Below are 22762 nucleotides of genomic sequence, written 5' to 3' on the forward strand. Positions count from 1 at the left end.
CTGCTTTTTCTTGGGAGTTCTAGACAGTCTGCAATCTATTATAGGGTTATCCATAACATTAACGTCTCCCCTATCAATTAAACATTTATAAAATTCAGCGGGGTACCCATCTGGCCCCAGAGCCTTCAAACATTGGGATTTATGAATTGCCAATTTAATCTCATCCAACGTTATAGGAGAATTCAACATTCGCTGTTGTTCCTCAGTAAGATGGGGCAGGGGTAAAGGATCACAAAACCCAGAACCGGTGTCTCCTGTACCACCTTCTGTGCGATACAGTTTGCTATAATAATCGCAGAATATACGCAGAATGGATTTAGTGTGCGTCTCAACGTGTCCTGTGTCATTGCGGAGCCCCACTATAAAGCGGGACGCCCGCAAAGATCTGATCAACTGTGACATTAGCTTGCCCGCCTTGTTACTATATTGATAAAGTCGATGTTGATAATACAAGAGAGTCTTTTGCGCCCGCTGGTGTAACAGCATATTCAGAGCGCATTGAATGGAGAGATAAGCATCCCACACCGGACCCGTGTTCACCCGAAGGAGCTGCCTCTTAGCTGTCTGCATCTGTTTAGTAAGCTGAAGGATCCGTTTGTTGAGCATAGGACGTCGATGAGCAGTATAAGAGATGATATCCCCCCGCAAAACTGCCTTGGCCGTATACCAAAACAATGTAGGTTGGGCTCTATATTCCTGATTTAATTTCTCGTAATCTCCCAAGCGTTCATCTAAATACTGCCGAAACCTCCTATCCTCGTTTAAATAAAAGGGAAAACGTCAAAGCTTAGTGGACTAAGATGGGGATTGAAATGCTAAGTCTAGCCATACCGGGGCATGGTCAGAAATGACAATGTCCTCAATACCTGCCACACACACCCGAGAGAATGCATGGCTACTAGTGAGGATATAGTCAATGCAGGAGTATGTGGCATGAGCTCGAGAGAGATGCGTGAATTCTTTCATCCCCGGATTTAAAGTGCGCCACGTTTCAACCAAATGGAGAGCATTCTCCAAGAGAGAGGGGCCTCTTCCCATTCCCGCCTCCCGCTGTCTGTTTGTAGAGGCATCAAGTTGCGGGTCCCTGATGGTATTAAAATCTCCTCCCACAATGATCATATCCTCAAGGTATGGAAGCAAATGTTGATAGAGAACTTGGAAAAAAGCAGAGGAAAATGTATTAGGAGCATATAAATTGCAAAACACTACCGACTGATGGCAAAGTTCCGTAATCAGGATAAGAAAGTGGCCCACCGGGTCCTTAATTTCGTTATGTACTTATATAGGTAAATTCTTATGAAACATGATCGCCACGCCAGCCGAGCTGGAGGTTGCGGAGGTATAATAGACCTTGCCCACCCAAAACTTACACAATTTAGCATGTTCCAGTTCAGAAAGATGGGTTTCCTGGAGGAATCCCACGTCCGTTTCCAAGCACCGCAATCGGGTAGGATTTTAGAGCGTTTAATAGGTGAATGAATGCCACACACATTCCAAGAAACTATACGCATCTGTGGCTTAGGTTGTGACAAGTATCAGAGATACATAAAGCAGATTTACCACCTGAAATTGAGCAGGAACCCTCCCAGCCGGGCACCCTCCCGAGATACATGAGACCAGGCCAACAAACTATTCAGATACATATCACGTACTCCAAAACGCCAATTCACCCACCCATCCGGGAACCAGTATTTCCCCCATGTCCTGTGACTCCCAATCCCACCCCCCCTTCCCTCCCGTCCTCCCTCCCCCCCCCAGAGCGCATTCCCATTCCCCTCCCCCCAACTGCATTCTTAAATGTGAGACCACTCTCCCGTTCCTCTCAGAGATAAGGAGATTGAGGAGCTTCCCCCGTCCCCTTTCCAACCCCCCCCCTCCCTCATCATCATGCTGGAATACAATGTAACATAGATATACTCAAACAAAACCAGTATGAACATCTATTAATTATCACACGCACTATAAGTGCAGGTATGTACAACCCCACATTGCATGGAGAAAGGTCAAAAAACCAGGTAACATTTCAATAGATTTAAAGTTGGGGTACCTCCCAAGGGGGAAACCAAACCCTAGCTGCTGGCAGCTTAGTAAGCCATATCCCTTGTAAACAATAAAATGGGCGAGCTTTAGAGTTCTAAGCAGGTTAAGAATAATACGGCATCCAATAAAAAAAAAACACCTGATGACAAAGAAAACTCCAGCCACACTTATCTACCAGACCCATCAGAAGCGCCTACAAAGGCACATTAGTCGCAGCTCCTGCCAAATCAACACTAAGAAAAAGAGCACTCTCCACGGCAGGACCACACCAATGGAATGCGCTCCCACCAGACCTACGACTCGAACCCAATCTACCAGAATTCAAAAAAAGGTTAAAAACCTGGCTCTTCAGGCAAGCATTCCAATTCACAGAGTATAACTAAGCACCTCCTCCTGAATTTCAGATCCAACCATTGTAGGGTGTCACGAATAGCTTTACACTTAATTTCTTACACGTACTTGCTTATTCGCAATGCCTATTTAACAGTCATTTAACAGAGGACATATTATATAACCATTTACTGCAGTCGATATACGCTACTAAAGTCCATTGTAAAAAATGGGGAACACACACATACTATTCAAAACACGAACAAGGTTATTTATTATTTGTTAATTATTATTGATACTTTCATTGTTCCTTGTAAAAATGTTCATTGGTTGATTGTTATTGTTCAATGTTCTATGTAAAATTGTTCAATGTTCTATGTAAAAAACCCCGGTCTAACCTCCCAGACCAGGGCAACCTTTTTGTTAATTGTAAACCGGATTGATTTGTATTGCATACAGGAATTCCGGTATATAAAAATTAAAAATAAAATAAATAAAATAAATAACCCGTTCCTAACTAAGAAAAGTCCCATCACTACCTACTCATATAGTAACCCACCAATGTGGCCCTGAACCTCTCAAAAATAGTGAAGGGGAGCCCAAATCTACAATTGGGCTTTTGGGCTCCAAAGGAATATCAAAAAGAAGAAAAGAAAACCCAGAAATCCCGTGCAGGATAACACCGAGGTCCCCAGCTCCTTCCTCCCCCAAGAGAGCTAATAAGCATCCCCTGGATCAAAATGAAAACCATGCTAACATCATCAAAAACATGGGATGAGCTCGACCCTCCGATGAAAGCCAAGGTACCCACCATTTAGGGAGCACCCAGGATAGGAGAAGGGGGGAGAGAGAGAGAAAAAAGAGCCCTCTCAGTCAAAAAACCCCCCAAAAGAATCAAGAAAAGAAGAAGCAGAGAGAGAAAAAAGGAAAAAAAAACCACCTATACTCGGTCCTGGAACTACTAGACCCATACCTAATTGGAGGAAAAAACAGCGATGGAGAGAGAGAGAAAAAGATGAACGGCAGTAGCGCAACAAGGATAAATAACAGTTAAAAGATTGTGAAGATAGAAAAGAAAAAGGTGCTGGTATTAGACAGGAGTGAGAAAACAACCAGCAGGAGTCACGCTGGATTCGCTGGCTAGGGAAAAACAATAGCAAGTCAACTCCAGTCCTGTCCGTGTCCGAGGAGATTTAATAACAACGATAAAAAAGGAAATAATAAAAAGGAAAAATAAAAGAGCAAAAAAAATCAGGCCCAGCTTACGCTGCAGCATAAATTATCAGAGCTCGCACGCCGATCTTCTTCACTGAGCGGGAAGGCTCATAATGGCCGCGGTCTGTACAGTGTCAATAGCCAAATACCACCCTCCCCTTCATGTGGGGGCAGCCGATTCCTGGTTCCGATTCTTCCTCACAAATGTTTAAGCTGCTTCAGGGCTTTCTATCCACTTTATTCCTGAGGAGGTGACCACTCGGAGACGCGCCGGGTATATTAATGTTGCTCGCAGGCCCATGTTAATGAGATGAGAGCAGTGAGGCGCCATAGCGCGCCGTTGCGCCGCAATACCCACTGAGAAATCCTGGAAGAGGATTTTTTTCCCATCATACATAAGGGATCGACCCCCTCTCATCGTCCGCAGTATGTCCATTTTATGGGCATAATTATGAAACTTGGCGATCACCGGCTGGGGTCTCGAATCGTTAAGCTTCCTGGGGCCCAGCCGATGTGATCGTTCCACCCGAAGGTGCATGTGGTCATGCGGGAGCTCCAACTGTTGCTGCAGCCAAGTTTCTAAAAATGACGAGAGCTCCTGGTCTTTAATCGTCTCTGGCAATCCTATAAGTCGTATGTTGGAGCGATGGGAACGATTCTCCAGATCCTCGGTGCATGGTACTTGCTGTGCCAGCGAGGCCTGAAGCGCCGTTATGTCTCGCTGTGTAGTAGCCAAGCCATCTTGCAAATCAGAGACCCTTCCCTCTACCTCCTCAAAGCGGGCTTCATAGCCATTGAGGGTTTGGGTCAGTTCTGAGAGTTTGTCAGCGATAGTCTTTAATTCTGGTCCAAGTACTGCGGTTACTGCATTCTTGATCATCTCCAGGTCCAATAGGGATTTGGTGGACAGATGGCGCGATATCTGGGCCACGTGCTTTATCTTTCTCCCTCTCCTTTTCCTTACGAATCACTCGGGTGGTCATTGTCAAGCCTGATGTGCTGCCGCCGTGCAGATTAAGCAAAGAAAAATATTTTTATGGGATCCAAAGTAGAATTAAGGCATTAGATGGGGCTGGATGGAGGAGCGAAGCACGGAGCAGGGGAAACCTACATCTGTCTCCCACACTACCTCATGTGATCTCCATCACTGGAAGTCTAAAGTTTTTGAACTAAGAAATTTTAAACTATGAGAAAAAAAAGTTTTTGAGACTTCCAGATCAGTTTATCATCACTAAGTCAGTGCTTGCATTTTCTTTTGTTATGTGAACAAACATATGCTTAGACTGAAAATAAGTTATGTAACAAATTTTGGCAATTTTACTGAAGTGATACTATTTTAATTAATCATTTTTCCAGATGCATACTCTATAATGGTAATTATTTTTGATTAATTCAACTTTGATCAGCATATTAAACATCAGCAGCCTAAAATTATTCCCACTGTATTTTTATTATTTGGGTTGAATTTAAGCACCTGCTTATTTCCAACTGTCAGACCATTAAATGTCACATTTTCATCATATTTATTATTTGTAAAAACAGAGTAAGGAGAGAAAGATTTTGGTAAAATTTGAAAAAATCCGGAGAGAAATTAAGTCAAAATCATAATGACTTAGGGTGACATTACTGGCTATTCAGATGGAACAGAACAAACAATGGGACAAAAATAAAGTGCATTAACTTATTTCTTGTCTATTAATGTACCCAAATGTCACTGTAGACATGTTACATAAAAGAAAACAGTGTTTCTCTTATAACAGCTACTGCCATGACTGCCACACTCACAGCTAAAATAGAAAGAAGGCACTCTGGGTCAGCTGATTACACTGCAAGAGAAGAGGGTTTCAGAGGAGCAAACAGGAGTCATCTTCAAGAAAAGACACTACATTCTGATAAGTATTTTTTTTTTAATTGTAGATAAATTTTACCAAAAAAAATGCAACCCAATTCCCTGAATTTTATTGGGGCCCAAGAACAATAGAAATCAATTCATAGTTACTGGAATCTTTGGCTTTGAAGCCTGACTCTGTGACAAGCTTGCAAAAGAGTATAACCTTCAATGCTTCTAACAAGGTAGAAGTGAAACTGTTTATACAATTTTGGTATAGACAGGAAAAAGAGCCAGGAGGGGGAAAAGTATCTTTTGGTAAAATGCTACAATTATGAGATTGATTTTAATTAAGTAGGCTGGGAAAAAGCAGAGAGGTTTCTACCAAGATGCATAAATGTAATAATTAGAATAACTCCATAGTGGTGTTAGTAATAAACTAGATGCAGACGAAAGGTTGGGAAAAAAATACTGGAATAACACTTTCACTTCAGTGAGCCTGCATCTGCTGGATATCACTATAGGCTAGGGATGTGCATTCATTTAAGTCACTGCAGAGGTACACGTATACCTCACGGATTTTATAGTACATGCATTAATACGGACAGTATGCGCATAACTCATTATTAAAAGTATATGCATACTATGAATGAATGTATGAAACGAAGGCATAACAAATGTGCATTCCTACTATATATTAACTAATTCTGAAATGATTATAAAAATGTCCAATCAATATCAGAACAATGCCAAGATATCAATGTATATGGGTATAGCTAACATGCTAGCTTATAACCATGTATAAAAGAATAATGAGCAAATGTGTGAATTTATGATTTATCCCCTATATAATGTGCAATACAGGAAAGATTTCCGCTTTTTCTCTCTCGTTCTCTTGCTGTGCTGTTGTCTCTCTCTATCACATTTGCTGTAACTGATAAGCTACTAACAATAAAATATTTATTTACTAAAACTTATATACCGCAAACTTCCATACTACCGTATTTTTCGCTCCATAAGACGCACTTTTTTTCCCCCAAAAGTGGGGGGAAAATGTATGTGCGTCTTATGGAGCAAATATAAAAAAAAAACCTAAAAATCTAACAAACCCCCCCCCCCCCCCCTGACTTCCCCAAGATCTGCCAAAAGTCCCTGGTGGTCCAGCAGCGATCTCCTGGGCTTGGGCCGTCGGTTGCCAGTAATCAAAATGGCGCCGACGGTCCTTTCCCTTACTATGTCACAGGGACTACCACTGCCATTGGTCGGCCCCAGTGACATAGTAAGGGCAAAGGGTCGTTGGTGCCATTTTGATTACTGGCAGCCGACGGCCCAAGCCCAGAAGATCGCTCCTGGACCCCCGCTGGACCACCAGGGACTTTTGGCAGGTCTTCGGGGGGGTCAGGAGGGTGGGTGGTTTTAGTAAATTAATTTGGCAGGTCTTGAAGGGGGGTCAGGAGGGTGGGGGTTGTTAATTAATTTAAAGGGTTGGGATGGGTTTTTTTTTTGGGGGGGGGGGGGGGGTTTCCCAGAGAAAGAAAAGTTTTCTGATCTGGGGAGTGGACCGAAATGGCCCTCCCCAGACCCGAAAACAAAATGGGGAGAAAAAAAAAGTTATGCACTCCCCTAATTTGCTCCATAAGACGCACAGACGCCCGGGGACAGAGCTGGTTTAGCACAATTTTTTTTTTTTTTTTAATTTTCCCCCTCTGAATCCTAGGTGCATCTTATGGTCAGGTGCGTCTTATGGAGTGAAAAATACGGTATTTAGTGTTCAGCATGGTGTATGTAAAAACATAAGCATATAAACATAAAACTAATATCACATATACAAAACAGTATATAAAAGATCTACTGAACTGTTTTTACCCAAATGCCTCTTGGAAAAGTAATGCCTTTACACCTTTCCTAAACACTTTTATATCTATTTCTTTTCTTAAATGCAATAATAAAGTATTCCAATACATTGGGCCGGATTTTAAAAGCCCTGCGCGCGTAAATCCGGCCGGATTTACGCGCGCAGGGCACTCGTGTGCCGGCGCACCTATTTTGCATAGGCCGCCGGCACACGCATAGCCCCAGGACGCGCGTATGTCCCGGGGCTTCGTAAAAGGGGTGGGAGGGGGAGTGGGAGAGGGCGTGTCTGGGGGGTCAGGGGGCGGTTTGGGGCGGGACCGGGGGCGTGGCGCCGGCCCGGGGGCATGGTCGAGGCCTCCAGACCAGCCCCCGGGTCGGGTGATGGCGCGCTAGCAGCCCGCTGGCACGCGCAGATTTACGCCTGCTTTCGGCAGGCATAAATCTGCCAACAAAGGTGTGGGGGGGGGGGGGGAGTTTAGATAGGGTCGGGGGGTGGGTTAGGTAGGGGAAGGGAGAGGAAGGTGAGGGGAGGCGGAAGGAAAGTTCCCTCCGAGGCCGCTCCGATTTCGGCCTCGGAGGGAATAGGCAGCGCGCGCCGGGCTCGGCGCGCACAGGTTGCACAAATGTGCACCCCCTTGCGCACGCCGACCCTGGATTTTATAAGATACGCGTGGCTACGTGCGTATCTTATAAAATCCAGCGTACTTTTGTTCGTGCCTAGTGCACGAACAAAAGTACGCGCGCGCATAAATTTATAAAATTTACCCCATTGGAGTCACATATGAAAAAGCTCTCTCCCGAAGTTTTAGAGATTTATAATCTCTATTTGAGGGTACTTGCAATAAATGCATGTTTGTACAATGAAGAGCACATACTGGACTATACCATTTTAGTTTTTGTTTGTAATATACAAAGCATCTCAAAATACAAATTAAACACTGTAACCAATAAGCAAAACTGTGCCCTATACCTTATTGACAACCAATGTAGAGTCTGCAATCCTGGGTTAATATGGTCATATTTATGCAATCCTAACAAAAGATGAGCCATGGCATTCTGAATTAATTGCAACACATGCATTAACTTTGCAGGTAAACCTACAAATCAAACCTAATCAATATGCCCCAAAACAAGGGACTGAAGTACCATTCAGAATATATCTATTAGTATTATATATTTCATCGGTCTAAGTATCTTCAACTGTAAAATGCTGTTTTTGTTATATGCTTTATATGAGCTTTCATACTAAGCTGAGACTCCAAATACACTCCTAAGCTTTTTTATTTCCGATACTGGTAACTCCACTCCCTCAAAAGTTATTGTTGCCTTATGCATTGTCCAAGAACATTTTCCCACCTACAAAAGTTTAGTCTTTAAAACATTTAAAACCAGACCACTATTTCACAGCCAACTTGTAACCTCATACATACAATTCTGAAATTTTTTTCAGGAATATCAGCAGAACCATCACCTGGGATATATCTGAATATCATCTGTGTACACAAAAATTAATACTCCTAATGTTCAAAGCAATGAACAAACTGGAACAAAATACAAATTAAAAAGAACTGAAAATAAGTCAGAACCTTGAGGAACATCAATTAACAACTCATACCATGAAGAAGTTTGATTTCCAATTTGGATACATTGTTTTCTATCTTTAAGAAATGATGCAAAACACTTCAACACAATGCCTGACATCAAATGGGGCAATAAAATATGATTCACAGTGTCAAGGGCACTTGCAATAACTGTACTAACATTCCATTTATCCTATGCTGCAGATGATATATTAATGTATCAAACATGGAAATCATCAATGTCTAGATATTATGGCTTTGCCTAAAGCCAAACTGATTCTTATCAAAATTATTATTATCCGTCAAACTCATTTAACTGTCATTAAATGTGAAATGGTCCTATAATTAGATAACTCACTAGCTGACATTAATTGACAATTCTACAAAGCATGTCTTCTCATAGTATCTAAGAAAAAAAGGAGGCTGAAGTGTAAATGCCAGTAACCCTAAACAAGTAAGTGCATCACTGAACTTGAGGCCTGCAGTTATGCACGTAGACTGAACCAAAGTGCAGGTTAATCAACATAAAGATAAAATCTTCAGCCACATGATGATACTGGCAACTTCATATGAGACTGATTTACTCAGAAGAGAAGAAGCTGTGGTAGTTCTTCCATATCAGACAATTGTCAGCACCTCACCATAAGAGGAGAACCTTGAACAAGAACTGTGTACACCTGTGAACCTGCAAGTAAGACTGAGTTTCATACTCAGCAGCCTGTTCCAAGAAGCAGGAGTCTGGCCAACTACCCCTTGAAAGAACTAAAGCTAAGCCCTTCTTTACCTTATTTCTGTCAGCATATATCTCACAGACACGAGACCTTTGGGTTCGTCATCTGCCTAGACAGGGGTTTTGCTAGATTTCACCCTGTGGTGTTGAGACAGATCCTACAGCTGCAGGATTGTGACCCAGAACGGTGAAGAGCAAGATAATACTGGCTTAATTACATATCAGCTGGGTTAATTAGTTTGGCAACTGCATAATTACATGTGTAAAGTTGGGCTTGGAGATAACGCATATAAGTTCTATTTCTCTTTCATTACAGTACTTTGCGCTATACAACTATAAAACTAAAACCAAGAACAAAAAGAAATATCTGTACTGTATTAAACCTTATACACTTCTGCTGCTACAATAAACTGATTGATTACCTCACAAAAGTGTTAACTGCTCCCTTAAAACTAATGAATTCGTATCATAAGGTTATCAGATTAAGTTCTTTTAATCAACTGTAGATATCCACACCTGATATTCTTAAAGGGCCTGGCAGATAGAACCATATATTCAGGGATTTCAATTTACAATAAAAATTATAGGAAAAAAGTCTAGGGAAACAACTATTACCGGTAGACACTAACAAAAATAGTTTTTTTCCCCTATGATTTCAATAACATGGAACTGAGTACCTCTTTGTTTTGCCATTATTTGGCATGTGGAAGACGGGGAGGGGGGGGGAAGGGGTCAGGATCAGCATCAAGACTGCTGGTTATCATATATTGTTTTCCATCTTTCATTCACTACAGAATCATATATAAGTCCACTACCTCTATCTACAAAGCTATCCATCAACACTCTCTGCTTAACCTGCAAATCCCATTCAGAAAACATACCTCCTCTAGACCCATCAGAGAGTCCTATAGAGAATCTCTACAGGTACCACACCCCAAAACCTCTCAGCATACAACTTTCAGAGACAGAGCATTCTCCACAGCAGGACCACCTCTATGGAACTCTTTCACGCTTTCGTGAAGCGATCAGGACACGAGAAACTGAATCCGAAAGGTTAAATGGCTGAAGGACTAACCTTTCAACATCCATGCCGTCAGGGACAAGGCTTGGAGGTTGGGATGGAGGAGGCATCCATCGTTTTGAGTGATCAGATGCGGGTCCTTTCCCAGAGGAATGTGCCTGCGGATGGAGAGATCCTGAAGTATGGGAAACCACACTTGGCATGGCCAGTGCGGTGCTATCAGAATCATAGTTCCTCTGTCCTGACGTAGCTTCACGAGAGTCTTCGATAGAAGAGGAAGTGGAGGGAATGCATAAAGCAGGCCGGTTGTCCACGTGAGGGAGAATGCATCCCTGGGTCGAGAGTGCTGGCTCCGAATGAGAGAGCAGTAATTGCCCACTTTGTGGTTCTGAGGGGACGCAAAGAGGTCTATGTGGGGATAACCCCATTTCTGGAAAAGAGAGATCGCTACCAAGGGATTGAGTGACCACTCGTGTGGTTGGAAGACATGGCTTAGCTGGTCTGCCAATACATTGTCTGCTCCCGCCAAGTAGGTGGCCCTGAGGTACATGGAGCGGGAGAGGGCTTCTGCCCAAATCTGCGCAGCTTCCTGACACAAAAGAAAGGAACCTGTGCCTCCCTGCTTGTTTATGTACCACATGGCCACCTGTTGTCCATCTGAATCAAGATGAATTGGGTCGATAGGCAATCTTGAAAAGTCCTGAGAGCATACCGTATTGCTCGAAGTTCCAGGAAGTTTATCTGGTGTTTGGCTTCCTCTGGAGACCAGAATCCTTGGGTTTGTAAATTGTTTACATGGGCTCCCCAACCGACGTTGGAAGCATCAGTTGTGAGAATTAATTATCTGGTAGGTGAAAAGGCAAGCCCCGTAGGAGGTTGGATTGATTTGTCCACCAGGCAAGAGACAGACGGAGTGCATCGGTGATGCGAACAATGGAGGACAGAGGCTGAACAGCTTGGGTCCATTGTGATCTCAGAGTCCATTGCATGACTCTCATGGCCAGGCGGGCCATGGGAGTCACATGAACCGAGGAGGCCATGTGTCCCAGGAGAATGAGGAATTGGCGAGCTGTTGCTGTGTGTTGAGACTGCAACTGGCAAGCTAGAGACACAAGGATTTGGACTCGTTGATAAGGAAGGAAGGCTTTTGCCTGTACGGTGTCCAAGTCTGCCCCAATGAAGGATAAGGTCTGAGATGGGACTAAGCAGGATTTCTCGTAATTGACAAGAAACCCTAGAGAAAGCAGAGTTCGAATTGTCAGGGTCAGGGAGGACCGAGCGAGTTGCTGGGTTGGGGCCCTGATTAACCAATCGTCCAGGTAGGGGTAGATGTGGACACCTTCCTTCCTGAGAAAAGCTGCAACCACCACGAGGCATTTGGTAAAAACTCGTGGTGTGGATGCCAGGCCGAAAGGGAGCACTTGGTATTGGTAGTGATTTCGGCCTACTAAAAAACAGAGGTATTTGCGATGAGATTGAGCTATCGCAATGTGAGTATAGGCGTCTTTTAGGTCTAGAGAGCATAGCCAGTCCCCTCTTTGCAGCAGAGGGAGAAGCGATCCCAGGGTTACCATCTTGAACTTCTCTCTGTAAAGGTATTTGTTGAGAGCCCGTAGGTCCAGGATTGGTCGAAGACCTCCTGACTTTTTTGGGATCAGAAAGTACCTGGAATAGAACCCTAGTCCTTGTTGTGAAGGAGGAACGGGTTCTATAGCGTTTGACTGGAGGAGAAGGGAAACTTCCTGCTCTAGAAGAACGGAGTGATCGGTGAGTCTCCACGCCTGTAGGGGTGGGGAGTCCGAAGGAAGAGTCAGGAAGTTGAGGTGGTAACCCTGTGCGATTATCGCTATCACCCATTGATCTGTGGTGATGTGATGCCATTTTTCTAGAAAGTGGCTTAACCGACCCCCTACTGGTATGGTAGGAAGAGGGATGTGGCATCTGCTCTCTAACTGAAAGTCAAAAAGCCGAGGCAGGGCCAGGTTGTGGAGCTGCTGCGGGCTTTTGTTTACGAGACTGGCGAGGCTGAGATTTATGATAAGGCCTCGCAGACCTAGACTTGGCTAGTGGGGGATAATACTTCCGTGGACGGAAGAATGACTTTTTTGGGTCCTTCTTAAACGGCTGTTTAGAAGGTAAGTCAGAAGGAATGGATGAGAGCTGTTTAAGTGTCTCATGATGATCCTTCAATTCAGCGACAATTTGCTGAATTTGCTCCCCAAACAAATTGTCTCCGAGACAGGGCAAGTCAGAGAGCCTGTCCTGAACTTCCGGGCGAAGGTCAGACGACTTAAGCCAAGCCCAGCGTCTGACGGAGATGGCCGTAGCAGAAAGTCTAGTGGAAGCATCAAAAGCGTCATAAGCTGTTCTTATCGCATGCTTCCCAGCTTCAAACCCTTTATTTAGGAGGGATTGAAGTTGTGGCTGGAACTGTTCTGGTAAGGCATCTGAGTACTCCTGTATCTATTTAAGGATGACCCTATTGTATTGGGTCATATATAGCTGATAAGAGGCTATTCTGGAAATCAGCATGGCTCCTTGGTATACTTTCCTACCTATACTATCTAGGAATTTATTTTCCTTAGTAGGAGGTATGGAAGAATGTGGCTTTATTCTTTTAGCTTTCTTTTGAGCTGATTCTACCACAACAGAGTGGTGGTCTAGCTGTGGTTTCTGAAAGCCAGGTGCTGACTGTACAAGATAGGTAGAGTCAGTTTTTTTGTTTACTGGAGCAACAGATCCAGGAGATTCCCAATTCTTTTTTAGAAGGTCCAGAAAAACCTGATGAATTGGAATAGAGGTGATGACTTTAGGGGCATCCAAGAATTGGAGAAACTCCATCATCTGGTGCCTGTCATCTTGCTCCGATTGAAGCTGAAAAGGGACCAACTCCGACATTTCCTTCACAAAATTTATGAAAGAGAGGTCCTCAGGGGGAGAACGCTTTCTACTTTCCGGAGGAGAGGGTGGTGAAGGCAAATCATCGGTGTCTGTAGAGGTATCATCACCCCAGGTGTCATAGGGATCAGGTTGCTGACCATGAGGGGGCAGAATACCTGAAGGCCCCGGTTGAGGCTCCAAGAAACTCGAAGGAATTACCGGGGGCATTGAGAATGTCCTCGATGGAATCGGTGTCGGCATTGGTGCCCGTGCCGGCATCGAAGGAATCGATGTCGGCATCGAAGGAATCGGTGCCGTCATCGGTGGAGCTGATGTGCGTATCGCCCCCGGGGGAATGTATCGGTGGCGAGGGACGACATGGCACCGATGGAACTACCCCCAAAGGGGGAATTCGGTACGGTGTTTCTCCACCTGATGAGAAAGCTGTCGGTGACCCGGGTCTTGCCGGTGGAAGGGCAGTCATGAGCACTTCCATCCGGGCAAGCAGCGGTGCCAGTGCCGCTGGAATCAGGTCGGTGACCGGTTCCACACTCGGTGCCGGAGGAGTCTGGAACCGTAGCATCGCTTTGTCGATGGCCTCCTGGACCAGCCGGTCCAGTTCTACCCGGAGACCTGGGGTAACAAGACCCGGCTCAACGGGTGAGGGAGGCTGAGGCTGAGCCGGAGAAACCACCGTCGCCGGTGGAATCGCGGCTCCCAAACCCCGAAGGAGTGAGGGTTGCCTCAGTGTCTGCGAGACAGAAGTGGACGGTGCCACTTCTGGTCGAGGCTTCTTCGAAGGAGGCTCGGACAGTACTGAGGTCGATGACTTCGATTCCTCGACGGTCCGAGACTTATGACCTCGATGGCGATGTTTCTCTTTCCAATCCCTTCGATCTTCGGGGGAAGGGACAGGAGTCGATGGCCGTGAAGTCGTCGATGGCGGACGGTCACCGGGAGGCTGTCGATGATGATGAGACTTCAACAGTGCCGGTTCCGATGACGTAGATGCAATCGATGGCGTCGGAGTGTGAGCATGGAAAAGGAGTCCCATCTTCTCCATTCTGGCTTTGCGACCTTTTGGTGTCATTAGGGCACATTTGGTGCAAGTCAGGACATCATGCTCACTCCCTAAACACAAAACACAGAGACTATGTGGGTCTGTGATGGACATAGTACGTGTACAGTCCGGGCACCGACGGAACCCCGACGCCATGGCCATATGCCAAAAATTTAGCCACGGGATGGTCGACTCGAGGGCCAAACTCGACGGTAGCCGACCAAAACTTATGGCAAAAACTTACCGAAGTCCCGCGGAGGAAAATTTGAAGAAGGGAGACCCCTGAGGGGCAAATTTTTCTTCAGGAATTAGTTTAAAGAATTCCTGTCAAGAATGAGGTAAGAGCTCCTTAACCGCGTGGCTACTGCTATGCGGAAAAAAGAAGACTGAAGGGAGACCCCTGCTGGCTGCAGGGTTAGTGCCGTGCTGGGCATGTCCAGTAGGGGCCAGTCAAAGTTCCTGAAACTTTGACAGAAGTTTTCCGTGGTTGGGCTCCATCCTCGATGTCACCCATTTGGGAGGACAACCATCCTGCTTGTCCTGTGAGAAGAATTTTATCTCAGGCTTTAATGGAAGATATCAAAGTATTGCTTTTTTTTTAAACTATGTATCTTGTTATTGTACATCACCAAGAATTTTATATTGTGTGGTATATACATTGTTTTAAAATAAATAAAATAAAAACATTGTGGTCCTTACTCATACACATAACAGATCTTTTGATGGTCAGTTATGGACATCATTTGACCCCAGTCTTGGCACTTCTTGAAGTTGCTGGCCATCTTCTCTGCCATCCTCAAAAAAATCACCAATACAAAACCAAAAGTATTAAGATTTTTTGAAAGGTAGATGGCCCAAGGAGTAAAAGGAGTTACCAACTGAAAAGGGTCATTAGAGACTGCAACAAAAATGACACCTACTAACAGGAAAAACAAAAATGTTTTTAAAAGGATGAAAAACCTGTGAGAAGCACTTTTTTCAAACTGTGCTTTATTCAGAAATTAAAACCTTCTATTTTACAGATTTCTGTACAGTCAGGTTTAGACTACTGTAACTCTCTATATTGGGTTACCAAGTTCTGTACCGTATGCCCTGCAGTTTGTTCAAAATGTCAACACCAAAGTAAGAACATAAGAACATGCCATACTGGGTCAGACCAAGGGTCCATCAAGCCCAGCATCCTGTTTCCAACAGTGGCCAATCCAGACCATAAGAACCTGGCAAGTACCCAAAAACTAAGTCTATTCCATGTTACTGTTGCCAGTAATAGAAGTGGCTATTTTCTAAGTGAACTTAATTAATAGCAGGTAATGGACTTCTCCTCCAAGAACTTATCCAATCCTTTTTTTAAACACAGCTAATCTAACTGCACTAACCACATCCTCTGGCAACAAATTTCAGAGTTTAATTGTGCGTTGATTAAAAAAGAACTTTCTCCGATTAGTTTTAAATGTGCCACATGCTAACTTCATGGAGTGCCCCCTAGTCTTTCTATTATCCGAAAGAGTAAATAACTGATTAACATCTACCCGTTCTAGAACTCTCATGATTTTAAACACCTATATCATATCCCCCCTCAGTCGTCTCTTCTCCAAGCTGAAAAGTCCTAACCTCTTTAGTCTTTCCTCATAGGGGAGCTGTTCCATTCCCCTTATCATTTTGGTAGCCCTTCTCTGTACCTTCTCCATCACAATTATATCTTTTTTGAGATGCGGCGACCAGAATTGTACACAGTATTCAAGGTGCGGTCTCACCATGGAGCGATACAGAGGCATTATGACATTTTCCGTTTTATTCACCATTCCCTTTCTAATAATTCCCAACATTCTGTTTGCTGTTAATAGGGGAATCTTAGAGACCACATTACACCAGTACTGTGTTTCCTTTACTGGCTCTTGATATTCTGCTGTAACAAATTTAAGATTCTCAATTAGCTCAAAAAGCTCTGTGTTCAGAGAACTAGTCTGGGTCTTTCCATTACTTAAGATGTACAAACCATCAAGGGCCATCAAGGGCCATAAATACATGGGCAAAATTGTGACCAGTGATTAAAGATGATCCCTGATGTGGCTTGAGAGCAGATATGCCAATGAGCTCGCGGGATGGTATGAGAGTCACATGCCTATGATTATATTTCAGAATCGGTACTACTCATATATAATGAAAAATTCTGTACAACCTAACGTATTTAGATTCATTCTATAGTGGACTCGTTGGTTAATCGATTGAGTTTAATTGATATATAGTAATTAAGTATTACCACCACTGGTTGTGCTCTTACCTTCATTGTGGTTTTCTAGACGTCCTTTTAGGTAATTTCATCTGTGCTTTGATTAGGTTGGTAGTAGTTTAAGGCTGGTGTCTGGTATGTGATTTTATCTGTTTACTAAAACCTATTTTTTTTTCTTGTTGTTTTTATTATGTATGTTTGCTATACCCTGCCGAGAACACTGGATCGTGCAGGCTAAAATCTTTTTTTAAATAAATCAGTAAGGGGAAAAGATCACCACCACTCAGACCCACTTTTGCCTGAAAAGACCAACACAGAAACTAACAGTCAGAAATAAAACACACGTCCTTTGCTGTCAGAGCAAACTGAAGTATACTACATTGCTACGAGAACTGTCACACAATCCTAGAAAGATCTTCATGTTTTTTCTTGGAAAGTTCTGAAACTATGTTCTATGTTGATGACATCAGAAGATTTCACTCATTGGTATGAGTAGGTAATTCACCTTGTCTTTACAGAAAGGACAGTGAACATCTCAAAGTAAAACTATACATTTTTAGTGAAACTTTTCTTTAAACTGGCACTTACTCTGTTTAGTTGATTTTGTAGGGATTGTTAGCTCTTTTGTTTCCTTCATTGCAATTTTCTTTCCTGCTATTTCATTGTAAATAGATGAGAGATATTCCTCAGGAAGATCTTTACTGTCATTAATACCTCGGTTCATCTTAATGTACTGCTCCTTAGTCATTTTGTTCTTTACCTGCAAAACAGAAATAAACAAAATGAATAGGAAAAATCTGTCAACATACTTTCAACATTTTAACTAGAGTTAAAACAATCAGCACATTTACATATTAGTAATCTAAAAATATACATATATCCTATTCACTGACTCAGCCAACCAATATGAAAATCTAATTTATTCAGCCTGTTTTTGAAGATGTTTACTGGTATGTAGCAGTAACAATGTATACTGTACTATACAACAAATTACCTGTTAAAACAATCTTTGATCAAAATCAACAAGTGAAGAAAGAATGTCATCAGCAAGGAATCACAAACATGGTGAATGGGATGTTTAAAAACACTAAGCACTCTACTCTTACTGAACTAGACTGAATGCCTTTAAAAGCTACTGTCCTATTTTGGGATGTGTGTTGACACAGATAATATGCAATACGTATCTTTGTGTGTAGGTACATATCTATTTCTCTCTCTCTCTCTATATATATATGGGTATATGTATATATACACAAACATTTGGAGAAGCAGAGGTACATCTATATTTCCTCCCAATGGTATCCAATCTGTCTGAAACATACACTCTGGACCCAGTCTTCCATTTACTTGAGATTCACTGCTGCACTGCAATTAACTATACCAGGTGCTGACTTTCAAAAGCATTTCTAACTGACTACAATGATAACTACTGAACTACCCTGATGTAATACACTGGCCTACTGACTTTCTCTAACATGTGATTTATGACATATACACACTAGATTCCCGTGCCCAATCACAAAGTTATTCCTTACAATTGAAGGAGAGTTTCCTACATTAATAAGAAACATTTCTTCTGGTGAGTTCCATGACACAAACTTACTATATCTAGAATGAAGTGGGCACTTCCTCATATGAAGTATTACAGATTTAGTACAGAATATACTGTATTTTTCGCTCCATAAGATGCATCTGACCATAAGACGCACCTAGGATTCAGCGGGGGAAAATTAAAAAAAAAAAATGTTGTGCTAAACCAGCTCTGTCCCCTGGCGTCTGTGCGTCTTATAGAGCAAATTAGGGGAGTGCATAACATTTTTTTTCTCCCCATTTTGTTTTCGGGTCTGGGGAGAGCCATTTCGGTCTATTCCCCAGATCAGAAAATTTTTGTCTTTCTATTTCTGTGGGAACCCCCCCCCCCCCCAAAAACAAAACAAAACATCCCAACCCTTTAAATTAACAACCCCCCACCCTCCTGACCCCCCCCAAGACCTGCCAAATTAATTAAATACACCCTCCTGATCCCCCAAGACCTGCCAAAAGTCTGGGGGTCCAGCGGGGGTCCAGGAGCGATCTCCTGGACGTGGGCCGTCGGCTGCCAGTAATCAAAATGGCGCCGACGGCCCTTTGCCCTTACTATGTCACAGGGGCTACCACTGCCATTGGTCGACCCCGGTGACATAGTAAGGGCAAAGGGCCGTCGGCGCCATTTTGATTACTGGCAGCCAACGGCCCACGTCCAGGAGATCGCTCCTGGACCCCCGCTGGACCAGCAGGGACTTTTGGCAGGTCTTGGGGGGGGGTCAGGAGGGTGGGGGTTGTAGTGAATTAATTTGGCAGGTCTGGGGGGGGGGGGGGTTTGTTAGATTTTTGTTTTTTTTTTATATTCGCTCCATAAGTCGCACACACATTTTCCCCCCACTTTTGGGGGAAAAAAGTGCGTCTTATGGAGCGAAAAATACAGTACTTCATCACTACCATTTAAATTTCATATTAAAGTCTTCACTTCCTGACAGAAATTGTTTTTAGCACAGCCACAGCAAAATTAATTGAAACAATGGATCAACCGCAACAAAATCTGTCTAAAAATTACAATAAATATAATTTTCCCTGTCTGAATAGTATTCTCATCTTTTCTTCCACAAACATGTCAGTTACTTATTGCTCATGGTTTCTAGGGAAAAGGTTCCTCAATGAATACATAAGTATAAGTATTTTTTTTCCCCATTTCATCAGGGATCTTTGAGGGAGTTCATGGAACTGGGTTTAAAAAGGATTGGATAAATTCTTGGAGGAGTAGTTCATTACCTGCTATTAATTAAGTTGACTTAGAAAATAGCCACTGCTATTAATAGCTACAGTAACATGGGATAAACTTAGTTTTTGGGCAATTGCTAGGTATTTATGGCCTGGATTGGCCACTGTTGGAGACAGTATGCTGGGCTTGATGGACCCTTGGTCTGACCCAGTATGGCATGTTCTTGTGTTCATATGAACATTTTTTAGTCCTTTTTTCACTTTCATTTAAAAATGATATATTGTTGAGATTACTACCTGATAATCTCCTTTTCCTTAGTGTAGACAAATGGACTCAGTACAAATGGGATAGTATCCGCGTGCTAGCAGTTGGAGACGGATCTGACGTCAGCACGGGGTATATATTTATTTAAAACCTACATTAGACCCTAAAGACCCCGCCAACTTCCGCCCTATCTCTAACCTGCCCTTCCTCTCCAAAATTTTGGAAAAGATTGTGAACATCCAACTTACTGAATATCTTGAAGACAATAATATACTGCATCCTGCCCAATACGGCTTCCGTAAGTACCTCAATACCGAAACACTCCTCCTCTCTCTCACGGACCACCTGCTCATAGGCATGGACCAAGGCAATTGTTACCTCCTCGCCCTCCTCGACATCTCAGCTGCCTTTGATACTATCAATCATAACCTCCTCATCAACCGTTTAACCGAAATAGGCATCTCAGGCCTAGCCCTGCTATGGTTCAAATCCTATTTATCTAACAGAAAGTTCTCTGTCAAGATAGGAAACACCAATTCCACACTCTACCCCCTGTCCCAAGGTGTCCCCCAAGGCTCCTCCCTCTCCTCTACCCTTTTCAATATTTATCTCACACCCCTATGCCAACTCCTCACAGACCTTGGCCTCAAATTCTACCTCTATGCTGACGATGTGCAAATCATCATTCCCATCCACAACTCTCTCTCAGATGCCCTTGCATTCTGGAACACATGTCTTGCCAACATAAACGATTTCCTCACCAACATCCACCTCGCCCTAAACTCCGCTAAAACAGAACTGCTCCTTATCTCTCCCCACTTCCCTCCCAAACCCCTGATCGCTAACGACCCAGCTTTCAACACCATCACGTCCCAACCCACTGTAAGAGACCTTGGGGTAATTCTTGATCAACAACTCAATCTAAAAAAAACAGATCAATTCCATCCTCAAAGAAGGTTTCTTCAAGCTCAGTATTCTTAAGAAACTCAGACCCCTCCTCCACTATCATGATTTCCGTACTGTCGTCCAAGCTACCCTTTCCTCAAAGCTTGACTACTGTAATGCCCTCCTCCTCGGCCTACCCTCCTCCACTACCAAACCCTTACAAATGTTCCAAAATGCTATCGCCAGGGTCATCACCAACTCTCGAAAAGCTGATCACATCACCCCCATACTCAAAGAACTCCACTGGCTCCCTATTGCATCCCGTATTCTCTTCAAAATTTTAACTATAGTACACAAATCCATCCACTCTCACAATTCTAACTGGCTTGATGAACCCTTTCGTCCTATACGCTCTGTACGACCCATTCGATCAGTCAACATAGGCACCCTCTCCATCCCCCCTTTGAAAAAAGCCCACCTCTCCACCACTAGAGACCGCACCCTATCCATTGCAGGCCCCAAACAATGGAACGCCCTCCCCACCACGCTCAGGCTTGAGCCATGTTATTCCAAGTTCAGAAAAAAACTTAAAACGTGGCTCTTCCGTCAAGCCTACCCTGATTAATCCCTACCTCCCCCCCCCACCCTCCAGTTCTTACCTCCTGATCTTACTTGTATATAGACTCCAGTTAGTAACCTGCTTAAGCCTTTATATATAAGCCTTTATTTATAGACCTGTATATATATATATACTTGTAAATAGCCTGTTACAGTTGTTTGATTGCTTTAATTTCTTTGCCCTCTGCTCTATGTATATTCCTCCCTGTTTCCCCTCCCCGTTGATTGTAATTTCAGCCTTTCAGTTACAATGTGAACCGGTATGATGTATGCTTACTAATGCCGGTATATAAATGTTTCAAATAAATAAATAAATAAATATAGCCCCACAGGAAGCGTAGCTATTCAGTAATCTTCCTTGCAAAAGCTGTTATAGATGTGTGTACTGATGCTCAGTGAAAAAGTGAAAACAGGATTCCCCTGACCGATTGATAGGAGCTGGAGACCGCCAGCAGACCAAACCGGAAGGCGTTGATACCTGGTATAGTGCATCTTCGTATAGCAAGAGAGGACCTGGCTTACCTTGCATCGGGGAAACCCATGTACGCAGGCAGCTGGGCGGGATGCTAAGTCCATCTGTCTACACTAAGGAAAAGGAGATTATCAGGTAGTAATCTCAACATTTCCTGGCGTGTAGCCAGATGGACTCAGTACAAATGGGATGTACCAAAGCTTTACTCCCCACCTGGGTGGGAGGCTGCCTGAGGACCGTGTAATACCGCCCTGGCAAATGCGGAGTCCTCCCTGGCCTGGACATCCAGATGGTAGAATCTGGAAAAGGTATGGAGGGAGGACCATGTCGCTGCTTTACATATTTCCGCAGGTGATAGCATCTTGGATTCCGCCCAGGATGCCGCTTGAGCTCTGGTAGAATGAGCCTTGACTTGTAGAGGCGGAGACTTCCCCGCCTCCACGTAAGCTGCTCGGATAACCTCTTTAATCCAGCGGGCGATGGTGGGCCGAGAGGCCGCTTCACCTTGTCTCTTACCGCTGTGCAAGACGAACAGATGGTCCGTCTTTCTTAACTCTTGTGTCACTTCCAGATATCTGGGCAGCAATCTGCCAATGTCGAGATGGCGTAATAAATGTCCTTCTTCAGATTTCTTCAAACCCGCCGTGGTAGGCAAGGAAATGGTTTGGTTAAGATGAAACCGTGAAACCACCTTAGGTAGAAAGGAGGGAACCGTACGAAGATGGATAGCCTCCGGAGTGATTCTGAGAAAGGGATCACGGCAGGACAGTGCTTGTAGCTCTGAAACACGGCGTGCTGAACAGATAGCCAGCAAGAACGCCAACTTCAATGTGAGCGACCAGAGAGATAGTCCTCGAAGGGGTCGGAAGGTGGATCCCGCGAGGAAATCCAATACGAGGTTGAGGTTCCATAAGGGCACAGGCCACTTCAGTGGCGGCCGAATATGCTTGACTCCTTGCAGGAAGCGAGCAACATCTGGGTGCCTGGCAATGGTCTT

General features: G+C 43.8%; 1 protein-coding gene across 3 annotated transcripts in view; it reads right to left on the reverse strand.

Annotated features, from left to right (window-relative positions):
- Positions 1–22762, reverse strand: part of ARFGEF1 (ADP ribosylation factor guanine nucleotide exchange factor 1) — a 626657-nt gene that overhangs the window by 254755 nt on the left and 349140 nt on the right. For all 3 annotated transcript variants that reach the window (XM_029591432.1, XM_029591431.1, XM_029591434.1), the window contains one exon: positions 17357–17528. In XM_029591432.1, coding sequence (XP_029447292.1) covers positions 17357–17528 — 172 coding nt within the window. The remainder of the gene's footprint in view (positions 1–17356; positions 17529–22762) is intronic.

This window comes from Rhinatrema bivittatum, chromosome 2 (genome assembly GCF_901001135.1).
Source record: "Rhinatrema bivittatum chromosome 2, aRhiBiv1.1, whole genome shotgun sequence".
Classification (NCBI taxonomy): domain Eukaryota; kingdom Metazoa; phylum Chordata; class Amphibia; order Gymnophiona; family Rhinatrematidae; genus Rhinatrema; species Rhinatrema bivittatum.